At 50.6% G+C, this 12957-nt stretch overlaps 1 protein-coding gene across 1 annotated transcript in view; it reads left to right on the forward strand.

The window, feature by feature from the left end:
* The window catches only part of STAG3 (STAG3 cohesin complex component), a 1294449-nt gene that overhangs the window by 1228433 nt on the left and 53059 nt on the right, over positions 1-12957 (forward strand). Inside the window, exon 34 of the mRNA XM_086945989.1 lies at positions 5297-5371. Coding sequence (XP_086802115.1) covers positions 5297-5371 — 75 coding nt within the window. The remainder of the gene's footprint in view (positions 1-5296; positions 5372-12957) is intronic.

Genomic DNA, 12957 nt, shown 5'->3' on the forward strand with positions numbered 1-12957 from the left:
CGACATAACTCCTCCGGGTCGAAGTCGTCGACAGGTAAGCACAAGAAGTCGAAGAGACGTCATCGCTCTTCCGATTCCCCCCCACCCTCGCGCGAGGCGGCCGGGGGTTCAGGTGACACCGCCCACGCGGCTCCATCGGAGTCGCGGGCGTCGCAGCCTGCTCCACACCCTCCGGTCCCTGGGCAGAACGCGACGCCGGGGGGAGATCGAGCGCTTCCTCATGGCCATGAGGTCTCTCTCTTCCCAGACGGGCTCTGCGGTGCTTTCGGGCCCAGCGGACCCGTCTGGAGGCCCTAGCGGGTCGGGGGCTTCGGCCCCAGGATCCGGGTCGTTGCCGGTTGACCTGACGACCTCACCGGCGTCGATTCCTCAGTTGTCACCTCCGGTGCCGTCCTCGGGCGGTGCCGTCCCCGATGCCTCCCTCGCTCCGGTTCTGGCGTCGGAACGACACCGCTGGGCGCGCTTGGGGAGTTTACCTTCTATGAACCACCGGCCCCATCGTTTGACAACCCTGATTATCAGGAGATGGGTGATGAGTATTGGGAGGGGTCTGAGGACGCTCTGACACAGGAGTGTCAGTCTCAAGAGGACTGGACAGGTGGACTTGGGGATGCCAGTGGTCTGGACACCTCACCAGACACTGGCTTTGTCTCGCCTCCTACCGTGGCTACGGAGGAGGGGGCAACCTACAGTGTGGTGTTGATGAGGGCGGCCAAGGCCTTGGGCCTTAAGCTCCCCGTCACGGCCGTGAGGACTAACCTCCTCACTGAGGTCCTTAAACCACAGTCAAGCTCGGCCGAGCATCTGCTGCCGTTTAATGAGGCCTTGACTGACGTTCTTTTGGGCACTTGGCCAAGGCCCACTACGGGTTCGCCCGTAGATAGGAACATGGCCAGACGCCACAGCCCGGCCCCGGGCGAACCATGTTTCCTGTCCACTCACCCCACCCCCGAGAGCCTAGTCAGCCAGGCTTCGAATTCCCAGACCGCATTCCCATCGGCTCCGCCGGACAGGGAATCCAAGAGGTATGAGCAGTACCGCAAAAAGGTATTCTCCTCCCTTAGTCTGGGACTGTGGTCTTTCAACACTGCTTGCCTCTTGGGCCGCTACACCCACTCTCTGTGGGACACGGTCGCGGAATTGCTGCTAGAGTGTCCGTTGGAGGTACGGGCCAAACTCGGCCAAGCCCTTGTGGAAGGCCTGGATGCAGCAAAATATTCTATCCAGTGTGGGCTGGATACCACCGACTCATTGGGCAGAGCGATGGCAACGACGATGGCGATTCGTCGCCACGCCTAGTTGAGGTCTGCTAACTTTTCGGCCGATGTCCAGAATACCCTCATGGACATGCCGTTTGATGGCCGTCGCCTTTTTGGCGACAAGGCAGACCATGCGCTTGAGCGCTTTAAGGACTCCAGGGCTACGGCCAAGTCCTTGGGCCTCTCGGCCCCGCGCCAGCAAACTGGTGCCTTTCGCTCCTTTCGTGGCCAAGGAAGGGGCGCCCCCACACGTCCTGCCAGCCACGCACCGCAGACTAACATCCAACGTGGTGGCGGCCGTGGAAATCGCCGTGGAGGCAGTCGGGGACAATGGCTAGGCCAGTCCACACCTTCCCCCGCAGCATCCGCCTCAAAACCCTCCTAGTCCGTGCTTTCAGGCCCATGTGACGCCAGTGGGGGGGCAGGGTTCGCCATCACCACTCCCACTGGCGCACTGTCACATCAGACAGGTGGGTGCTGCAAATCGTCCGAAGGGACTACTCCCTCCCCTTCGAGACGACCCCTCAAGCCATGCCACCGCAATACCACCGCGTTTCGGGGGATCATTTGCGGCTTCTGCAGGAGGACGTTTCGGCCCTCTTGGCCAAGGGGGCCATCGAGCGCGTTCCTGGGCCAGAAGTAGGATGTGGTTGCTACTCCCACTACTTTCTGGTACCCAAGAAGGGCAAAGGGGGCCTACGCCCTATTTTGGACCAATGGAACGTCAACGGCTTCCTCCGGAATGAGAAGTTCAAAATGCTGACTCTGGCTCAGGTCTTGGCTGCCCTGGACCCAGGAGACTGGATGGTAGCGTTGGACTTGCAGGACGCTTATTTCCACATCCCCGTCCTGCCGGCCCACCGGCGCCGGTTCACGGTAGGCCACGAGCACTTTCAGTTTACAGTGCTCCCCTTCGGCCTTACAGCGCCCCACGGGTGTTCACGAAAGTGATGGCGGTGGTCGCAGCTCATCTGAGCAGGTTAGGGGTTTCAGTCTTCCCCTACCTCGACGACTGGTTGTTGAAGGCGGGCTCGCCCCAGACAGTCGTCAGCCACCTCCAGACGACGGCAGACCTCCTGCACCAGCTGGGGTTCTCCATCAATGTGCCGAAGTCACACCTGTGCCCCTCCCAGAAGCTCCTCTTCATCGGAGCGGTTCTCGACTCGGCGCACTTACGCGTTTACGCCCCCGAACAGCGGATTCGGGATATACAGGCTCTGATTCCAATCTTTCAGCCGTTATCCCGAGTCTCGGTCAGGTTGACGCTGCGGCTTCTGGGGCTGATGGCCTCCTGCATCCTTCTGGTGCATCACGCCCATTGGCGGATGCGGGCTCTGCAGTGGGACTTGAAGTTTCAGTGGGCCCAGCATCAGGGCAACCTGTCCGACCATGTCCTGATCTCGGAGGGCACTGCGAGACAGCTGCAGTGGTGGCTCACGGACCGCGATTGGGTCAGCGGCAGATCCCTCTCCCTTCCCCAACCGGAGCACGTAGTTGTAACGGACGCGTCCCTCCAGGGCTGGGGAGGCCACATGGGAGAGGCGGAGATCAGAGGCCTCTGGTCTCCGGCGGAGTCCCGGCTCCATATCAACCTTTTGGAGCTGCGGGCGATTCGTCTAGCACTGAAGGCATTCCTCCCCTCTGTCCGGGGGAGTGTAGTGCAGGTGTTCACGGACAACACCACCGCCATGTGGTACTGCAACAAACAGGGCGGAGTGGGGTCGTGGGCCCTTTGTTAGGAGGCTCAGCGCCTCGGCAGTGGCTGGAACGTCAGGGCGTGACCCTGGTGGTTCAACACCTGGCAGGTTCTCTGAACGCCAGGGCGGACAAACTCAGCCGCAGGTGCATGATGGATCACGAATTGCGTCTGAACTCGGACGCGGCGCAAGGTCTCTTTCTGCAGTGGGGAGAGCCTTGGTTAGATCTATTCGCCACCAAAGAGAATGCGCAATGTCATCAGTTCTATGCATTGGAATTTCCAAGGCGGCACTCGCTCTGAGACGCTTTTCGACGCGAGTGGAGTTGCGGGCTGTTGTACGCCTTTCCGCCTATACCACTTCTGCCCAGAGTGCTGAAGAAGATCAAACGCGACTGGGCCCAAGTCATCCTTGTGGCTCCGGACTGGGCACGAAGGTACTGGTATCCAGAGCTACTCAGTATGTCAGTCGATCCCCCGGTTCGTCTGCCTCTTCGGGGGACGGTCCTCCACCCGAACCTGTCCAGTCTCCACCTCCATGCTTGGAGATTGAGCGGCGACAGATGAGGCCATTTGACTTGCCTCCTGAAGTCTGTAATATCATGCTGGCAGCCAGGCGTCCCTCCACAAAGTCGGTATACGCCTGCAGGTGGAACAGATTTGTGGCATGGTGCACAGCAAAGGCTGTGGATCCTCTCTCTGCCCCTCTTTCTGAGGTTCTTCTCTTCCTTCTTTCTCTTGCCCAGCAGGGCTCTGCTCTGGGCACTATCAAGGGCTACCTTTCTGCCCTTTCAGCCTTCCTAAGGCTGCCTGATCAACCATCTTTGTTCAAGTCCCCTATTGTAAGTCGATTTCTGAAAGGCATCACACACACGTTTCCACCTGTTCCCTTCGTGATGCCTCAGTGGGACTTGAACCTGGTTCTTACTTTTCTGATGTGCGCTCCCTTTGAGCCACTTCACAACTGTCCTATCCACCTTCTTACTCTGAAGACTGCTTTCCTGGTTGCCATCACCTCTGCCAGGAGAGTGAGTGAGCTCCAGGCCCTATCCTCAAAACCTCCTTTCCTTTCTGTCCATCCGGACAAGGTTGTGTTACGGACAAAACCCTCTTTCCTACCCAAGGTAGTCACAGCCTTCCACATCGGGCAGTCCATCACCTTGCCCACCTTCTTTCCGCCTCCGCATCCCTCAAAGGAGGAAGAGCGACTCCACCGTCTGGACCCAAAACGTGCGCTTTCATTCTATTTGGATCGCACACGCCAGTTCCGGGTGGATGACCAACTCTTTGTTGGTTACGTGGGCGCTAAGAAAGGACGGGCGGTGAACAAACGGACCATCTCTCGGTGGATCGTGTTGTGCATCCAAGCGTGCTACTCTTTGGCAAAAAGGAACCTCCTGTTGGGCTGAGGGCCCATTCTACTGGGGCCACGGCAACTACTACTGCCCTGGGCCGGGGAGTCCCCTTGCAGGACATTTGTCAGGCAGCTACGTGGGCCTCGCTGCACACGTTCGCAAGACACTACTGCCTGGACAGCCAAGTCCGGAGGGATGGCTTCTTTGGTCGTTCTGTCCTCCAGGACTTTCTGGTGTGATTATTGGTTCGCAGACCCACCACTGGGGTTGGTATTGCTGGGGTATCTATTCTAAGCTAAGGAATCTATCACTAACGTGTCTCTTTCAGATGCACAAGTTACTACTTGTGTAACGATATATCTGTAGGAGACATTAGTTAGTGATAGATTCCTTACTGACCCACCCATCCTCCCCGTTCTGCGAACCGATATCTAGGGTTAAGGTGACCCCCTTTCAGGGCCCTAGTTTCAATGGCACCAGTGTTGGTTTTTAACATGGCTCTGCGTTTCTGGCGCGGAAAACCTGTGTCTAAGAACTGACGTCAGCAGGCGGAGGTGGCGTCTAAGTACTCCGACTACGTCATCACGGCTCCGACGCGGAGCCGCAGAAGACGCCTACCGACGCGCGGGGGTATTGCTACGCAAAAATTTCCGGGTCCAGTCTGACGCCTGGGGATATTCTAAGGTAAGGAATCTATCTAAGGTAAGGAATTTATCACTAACTAATGTCTCTTACAGATAAATCGTTACACAGGTAGTAACTTGTGCGTCAGTTATGTTTAATTTAAATAAAACATATGTTAAAGAACTAATTTTGGAAAGGGATTTTTACTTGCATGGTATTCAAGGATAAGCATTTACTAGAGATCCATTTTCATGAAATTTTGTAACTATAAAAAGGAAGAAAATGTCTTCTTAAATGTTGACTTCCACAACTGCATGACACACTTTCCTTTTTCTTATTCATTATATCTGCTTTATCCACAGCCTGTAACCAGCACAAAACATCTCCTTGAAGAGCACCTTCCTGACTTGCTGGACTCGGCCATTCTAGACAGTGATGTGAGTCACCAACACATGAAATTCATAAGGAATGAATACCGTGCATTCTTCAAGATACACCATACAGACCTATCCCATAAACAGCAGAGCTGTAACCAAATGGATTGCTTTTCTGTCTGTGATCCCGAGCACTTCACAGCTGTGAAACGTAGGATTTGCCCTGCTCTGTGCAGCTTCCGCCTTCTCGATATGTGTATAGTTGTACCTCAAATTCCAGAAAATCCACCATGAAGGTTCACAGCTGGGCAACCCCAGCATGGTGACATAACTATGACATACAAAGCAAGCCCATTTTCACCAAAACATGCATGGTTTTTGTTGAAACCATATTCTGGATTAGATTATAATTTCATGTCTAATGTAAAAATAAAAAGCCCAAAACTAAATGAAATTCTTAAAGCTTTAGGAAATGTGAAAACAAATCATTCTTTGTCTTTAAAAGAAATGAGAAAATGAGGGAGGGTATGAAAATTGGTTGCAGCAGTCTGTTTTTTTTGTCTAGTGCGAAATTGAATGCACCTAGCAGCAGAGGATGTCCTAAGCAAAAGAGGCAAGAAATGGTAAAGAAAAAAGACAATAGGATCAATGGGGAAGTTGGCGTGGAGTTTTGGGGAGTGTCACAAAAAATTGGGGAAGTGAGCTTCACTAGCTTGGGAAATAAAAGTAAAGGGAATGGTAAACTGAAAGGAGGAGGGGCAGGGACTCATGCTAAATAAATAAATCAAAGCCAAATCTTAAAATAAAATGGAAGGAATTCTTCTGGGATAGTGCTGTGAAGTGTAAACAACCAAAAAAGATGCCAAACATAAGAGCAGAAGTTAGAAGGGGGTATCTTATTACACTCACCTGCTACTGATTTGAACTGGTTATGGTCTGTATTATTGAGCCCATTTGTCTTCGGATTTATATGTTGTTAAAAGGTATTTATTTAAGTTAATGAGGTGTAGGTTTTTGAACTACACATCTTGGTTGTTTTTAATATAGTTGTGATGATAGTTTTAGGTTGAAAGATCACATTTTTTACATCTCTGTAACAAAAGGGGCTGTGCTACTGATGATTGCGCATTTATGCCCGTGAGTGATTACAAAGGAGCACTAGCTACTAATTATTTGTACGATACCAGGATTGTTTGAAATGAAATTTCTAATGGGATACTGGCTCCTGCTGTGATTCCTTATAAGAACTTCTTTCCTAAGTACCAGGCTAGATCTAGAAACAAGGGTCTGCAGTGTTGTCACGGCACCATATGGCTTCACTGGAAGTGACGGTTCAGGTTCATAAGAGTCCCCACAGATTCTGAAATGTTTTACGGCACTTCTGCAGACCAGTATCCAAAACCACAAATGTTCTTACTACCTTTTTTTTTTACATTTCTGATAAGAGGCTGTGATATTTTTAGATATGACCCGATTAAAGAAGACAGTTTGTTAATGGAATTCCATATTGATTCTCCTTACTCCTGGAAGCCGTTGTAAGATGACATCACAAACAGTCCACTTCATCCTCTTTGTGGTATGAAGCAAATGAGAAAGTCCACTTGGTGCTTGTGCTCTTAAGATCTGCTGCTACTCTGAACTTATGAGTTCTACTTCCGTTTCCTGCCATTCAGGTGCCTTTCAAAGCCAAACTGAGGTTTTTCAGAAGGCAATAATAGTTATTTCTATGATTTATGCACCTACTGAAATGCTTTTTTCATACTGATATGGTCCTGCCTGCATTGTCAGACCTCTGTTTGGTTTACCCCAAAGGTGATCTCTAAACTGCAAGAAGAGTCTGTTCTCACAATTACATTAAAATGAATACCTAGTTTGTAATTTAAGATTAACACTACCTAGAAGATTGATTGCTGAAGCCCTCTGCCAGAATTCCTCCAACATTTTTTAAGTACTCTAATAACCTTTTTACATCATAGGATCTTCAGTCATAGTCATCTATGTTACAGTAAATCCCGGCTGCGCACAGAGTCCCTGGAATACTTCAAATCAAATATATAATTAGACACATATGGTCATTTATCACAAGAAAATTGTTCAGAATCCAGCAAGTCCATATGTTGTGGAGAACCCTCTAAAGCTCTCCATTGGCAAGATTTCCAAACGTTTACCCTGTTTATTACAGAAAACTACTTTCTCAAATCAACATTGCGACTCTTACAATACAAACTGATGTGCAGTTGTCTTAACTAATGAAAAAAGTGCATCCCTACAGGTTTGCATTACAGTAATTAAAACAACAAAACTTTCCTTAGAAGGTATCTGGAGATTCCACAATTCATGATGCCTTGTATTGGCAGTTGCCTCGGCCAGTTCTTATTTTTAAGCAAATAGTATTGGTTAGGAATGTATTTTATTCCCAGTGCACAAGAAGAAAAACAGGCAGATGGGGAGGTTGTTTGACTTCAGTGAAGATTTCTATGATACAGAACTTACAATCACCATTTTGTCCATATCTTAGTATCTTCATTAATAGCCATGAAGGTTTGATTAGAGTAGCAAGCTAAGAAAACATTGTAGTTGTGAGAGGCTGGCTTAGTATATGGTACATACTGCTCACTTAAGTGTACCACCCTGCACTAATCCAGACAACCTGTATGGTGATTTTGTTGGTTTTAGACAACCTTAGAAATCTCTCTAAGTGGTAGCTGTGGAGAGCAGTCCTCAGCCTCAGTTGTTATACCAGTACTTAATCCTATGGTATAGGTTAAGTGAAAAAGAATCACACAGTGTAGTTATAAAAAAAATATTTTATTACAAACACTCACTAACACAATGTATTATCTCCTATCCGGAGATATAAAGACAATACTTTAAAAAATCGAGCACGTAAGTAGCACAAATGCACAGTGGTCTCCAGGGGAAGACCAACCATATACTAAAATAGTGGAATGCAAACCACTACTCAAGTCCTGATTGGACCCAGAAGACGTAGAAGAGCCGGGCACCCAAGGAACCATTCTAGGTGAGTATCTAGGAACCGCACGGAGGTCGTGTGCAGAGGGGGAACGCGACCGCGTGCTTAGTGCTCGTCAATAGGTCAGTCATGGTTGCAATTTTAAAGAAGGACCCTTCCCTGTGGACCCTGAAGAAACCCTGTGGATGATGGAAGGTTGGAGATTCACCCCACCCGTGGATACCCCAGCAACCAGGATACCTTCACCAGGGAAGCCGGGTGCATAAGAGTCAAGTGACATCGGAAACCGCCGCACACCACAATAAAGGACTTCAGGAAAGATGCTGCTGGAGGTGCAGACGAAGGATTCAGGTGGAACCCAAAGGTGGATTCAAGATAAGAGGTACCTGCAAGCAGGGGGGACAGAGTCTATGCCACTCAGGATTGACCCGGAAGGCATGGAAACAAATGCCAACCGATGTTGGAGATGCAGGAGAGGTTGACAGTGCCCTTGAAGTTGCCACTGGGTGGACCAGGAGATGCTGTAGAAGACCAGTAGCTGTTCACGAGCTGTCCCACAGCGGATGTCGAATGCCAGGGGTCAGAGTCCGGCAGGGGCACCAACAAGTCTTGGCAGTGGCAAGCAACGTAGTCAACAAAAAAGGTGCAGTGTCTGTACCAGCAAGGTCCAAGTGACTCGCCACAAGCAGGGGAGTCGGAGTAGGCCCCGAGCAATCAGAGGAGCCCACTGGAGCAGAAGAAGACCCTCGAGGACCCATGGTCCAAAGGTACAGGAGTCTCAAGAGGACCTCGAGCAGCTCACCAATGAGGTAGACCCACGGTGCAGAGGAAGCAGTGAGGGTGAAGTTCTTGGCTGCAGGAGTTGCTTGAGGTTGGAGCCCGAAAATCTCTGGAGGAGAGGGTCAACAAGCCTTGGCAGCAGCAAGTCGACGCGGTACACAGGGTTTTTTTTCCAACAGTTGTGATGAGGGATACTGGCTTCAAACTGAGTGAGAAGAAAGTGCAGGCCTCGAGGGAGTTGCAGAACCACCACCTTTGTTGCGGAGCCTTTCGGAGTCCATCGGAGCCCAGGATAAGCAGACCGGTTAGCTGCGTTGCTGTGCCTGCAGATGCAGGGGAGTGACTCCTTCATGCCAAGGGAGATTCCTTCAGGTGTCTTGAATGTCCACAGGCCCTGTGAAGAACCTGTATGAAGCACAGGCACAGACTTTGCAGCAGACCAGGAGCAGCAGGAGTCTTCCTAGTTGCATTCTCAGTTCCCAACAGGAAGTCCAGCGATGTCCAGAGTGCCCAGAAAGTCGAAGTTGAAGTGGTATGTGATCAGAATCTTGTCCCACAATGAATTTAGGGACCCACTCACAGGTAAGCCCGTAAGTAACCTTAGGAAAGGGTCTGAATGATTCAGGGGTCCCTCCCAGAGGAGGGGCCAGACAGTGGGGAGGGTACTCCCATATTCTTTGTCCAGATTTGTGCTAGAGCGGAAACCAATAACTCCCTTAACTGGTTTGAACTGGAGTATGCAAGAAGGGCACCAAATGTTCACTTCAAATCAGTCTCAGTGGCGCTGGCAAGTGCCCACACCCTGCCCCAATGAACTAAACCCTGTCTGGGAGGTGGTCACACCTCCCTGTGACAGGATTTCTATTGTTCTGCTTGGCTCAGCAGCAGGCGGGCAGAAACATGTCTCAGGTCGGCAGCAGCCCCAGCTTGCTGTCTGGTTCTGGAAGAATGGTACCGGGAGCACTGAGGGCCTCCTGGGGAAGCTTTCCAGTGCTTGTAATCATACCTCCCACGCGATTTATGGTGTGGGAGGTATGATTCCAACATGTTTGATACCAAACATGACAGGGTTCCTTACAGCCAGTTTAGAGATAGCTATCTCGTAACTATGCATGGCCACTCTATATGTTCTAATAGCTGATGCACTTACAACCGAAGGTTGTAGAGGTGTGCCCTGCTCATGCAAGGGCACCCACACTCTTAGGACCCAGCACCCTGCCTTCAGGATTGAAAGGCCTGCCTTAGGGGTGACTTGTAGGTTTTAAGTGTAGTGGCCTCAGATATAGGGGTACCTATATCTGTTGTAAGTGGTGCTTGCACCAGTTTACACAGGCTGTAATGGCAGGCCTGGAGTCACAATTTGAGTGGTCTCTAATGGGTCGCATAATTCATGCTTCAGCCCATGGGTGAACCCTGGTGTACCTATGCTCTTGGTACCTTAGTACCATATACTAGGGACTTATCAGGGTACACCAGTAGCCAATCTAGTGTATTTGTAAGTACTCCCCATGTCCAATTTAGGGAAGAAGCACAGAGACTGGGGTCCTGATTAGCAGGATTCCAGGCCGGGTAGTCAGAAACCATTACAATACCACGCAAAAAGTGGGGGTAACTATGTGGCTGAATCCTACCTTCCTGCAGTAGTCCTTGTGTGGGAATTATTATACTGTTTGACGTCTGTGAAGATTCCTAAATTGCAGAACAAGGGTGACATCAAGTAACTAACTGTTTTGCATAATAAAAAAATAATTGTGACTGAGAAACACAAGTTAGTTGGGAGTGCTTCTCGCACAGAAGGGCTGCATAACACTCAGATAATTCTCTGAGAATTTGAACAAGGACACAAGATATTACAGCTTCAGACATTGATGGCATAGTGTATCCTTTTTGTTCCAAATGGCGGTTACTCATAAGGCCTTGAAACTAATGTTCACCTAACAGTAAAATATGCTAGAGATTACTAGCTGCAGATTCCTTACCTTTGAATTTCCCAGGCGTCAGACTGGATCCGGAAACTTTTGCTGAGCAGTACCCCTTGCGCTGTGTCGGGTGGCTCCATTCAGCTCTGTGTGACTTTTTTGGCATCTGTAGTGTCCGTTAAGAAGTTGCACTGCCTATATAGGCGCCACTTAGGTGCGCGGACATCAGTTCTTTTCTTTCTGCGTCAGTTAACTGCGGATATGGAAAGGTTTTTTTATTGACTTTTGTCGAATTAGGAATTATTTTTCCACTTCATGTGCGAGGAATGTTTATGAGGCATAACCGGTTTCAAGCCGTGTGGTGCCTGCCACCGCATGATGTCGGTCACCGATCGCCACGTCGCCTGTCTCTGGTGTCTCGAGCGCGACACGAAGTCGTGCTTAGACTGACGGACCATGGCTCCAAAGGCCTTGAGGGAGTGAGCGATGAAGCTCCCCGCGGCACAGCAGTCAACACCAATCATCGAGACTCCGCAGAGGTCTTGGTCACGATTGAAGAAGAAAAGGTCGTGGGACCGCTCCCGGAGCCATAAGTCCTCTTCTTCCCACTTGAGGTCCTCGGGACACTGGGAAGAGGCATAAGAAGAAGAAATCCAAGCAGACTTCATCTTCACCTCAGCTGACGTCCAGCGTCGAGAGAGGTAAGGACTGACGCTCTAGGCAAAGTTCATCAGCGTTGGAGCCAGAGTCGACTTCACGCCCCCATCCCTCCTTTCCGGGAGCCAGAGCGACTCCCGCTCAAATACAATTATTTTACGAGGCTATGCGCCTCATATTTCAGCAGAACAACCCAGCTTGTGACCTCTCTGACCCCGCGGAGTCAGAAGGGACACCATCGGGTTTGACACCATTGGCCACGGCGCAAGTGGGGACTCACGATTCCGATCCTGGATCCGGGTCGACCCCGGCAACGCCAGTGCCCATCGGCAGCACCAGCCCCATCCTTGTCCCTGGCGACACGGAGCCGTAACGTCACTCGACGTAGATTCTGGTGTCGATTGAACCCAGAGGTTCTATGTTGTCGCCTGAGAAATTAGAAGATGTGCAAGGCTCAGGCAAGGAAAGAGAGGGGTCTATAGACCCTCAGTAACACCAGGATGTCTCTGTGGAGAAATTGGACTGATATGGGGAACTTGGGGAGGTCAGTGGACTGAACACTTCCTCCGATACAGGCTTGCTTTCTCCGCCAGTAGTGGTTACGGAGGAGGGAGCATCCTATGACATGGTGGTAAAGAGGACAGCTGAGGCCCTTGGACTGGAGCTGCCCTCAGTGCAGGTCAGGACTAATCTCCTGACCGAGGTGCTTCAACCAGGGGCTTCCACTTTTGAATCCCTTTTGCCCTTTAATGTGGCACTTACAAACGTCCTTCTAGGCACGTGGCCCAAGCCTAGCACAGGGGCCCCTGTGAATAGGACGATTGCACACTGCCATCGCCCAGCTCCGAGCGACCCAAAGTTCCTCAGCCAAAACCTCACCCCGGAAAGTGTGATGGTTCATGCCTCTACGTCCCAGGGCACGTTCACTTCCATCCCTCTATATAGGGAATCCAAGAGCTGGACTCATTTGGAAAGAAGTTGTTTTCCTCCTCCAGCCTGGCATTGCCGTTAGTGAATACTGCATGCTTATTGGGCCGTTTCTCCCATTCCCTTTGGGAGCCGGTTGCGCAAGTGCTGTACAGGTCCAGGAGGAGGCCCTGGCCATTATCTCCCAAGCTGTGACTGATGGGAGAGATGCAGCAAAATTTACTCTACGTTATGGCCTAGATATGATGGATTCTCTGGGCATATCAATTTCAACGACAATGGCCTTGAGGCGCCACGCCTGTCTTAGAACAACAGGCGTCTATGGCGATGTCCAGGCTAATCTGTTGGACAGGCCCTTTGATGTAACATGTCTTTTTGGGGAAAAGGAAGAC

This window comes from Lissotriton vulgaris, chromosome 12, assembly GCF_964263255.1.
Source record: "Lissotriton vulgaris chromosome 12, aLisVul1.2, whole genome shotgun sequence".
In the NCBI taxonomy this organism is placed as follows: Eukaryota; Metazoa; Chordata; class Amphibia; order Caudata; family Salamandridae; genus Lissotriton; species Lissotriton vulgaris.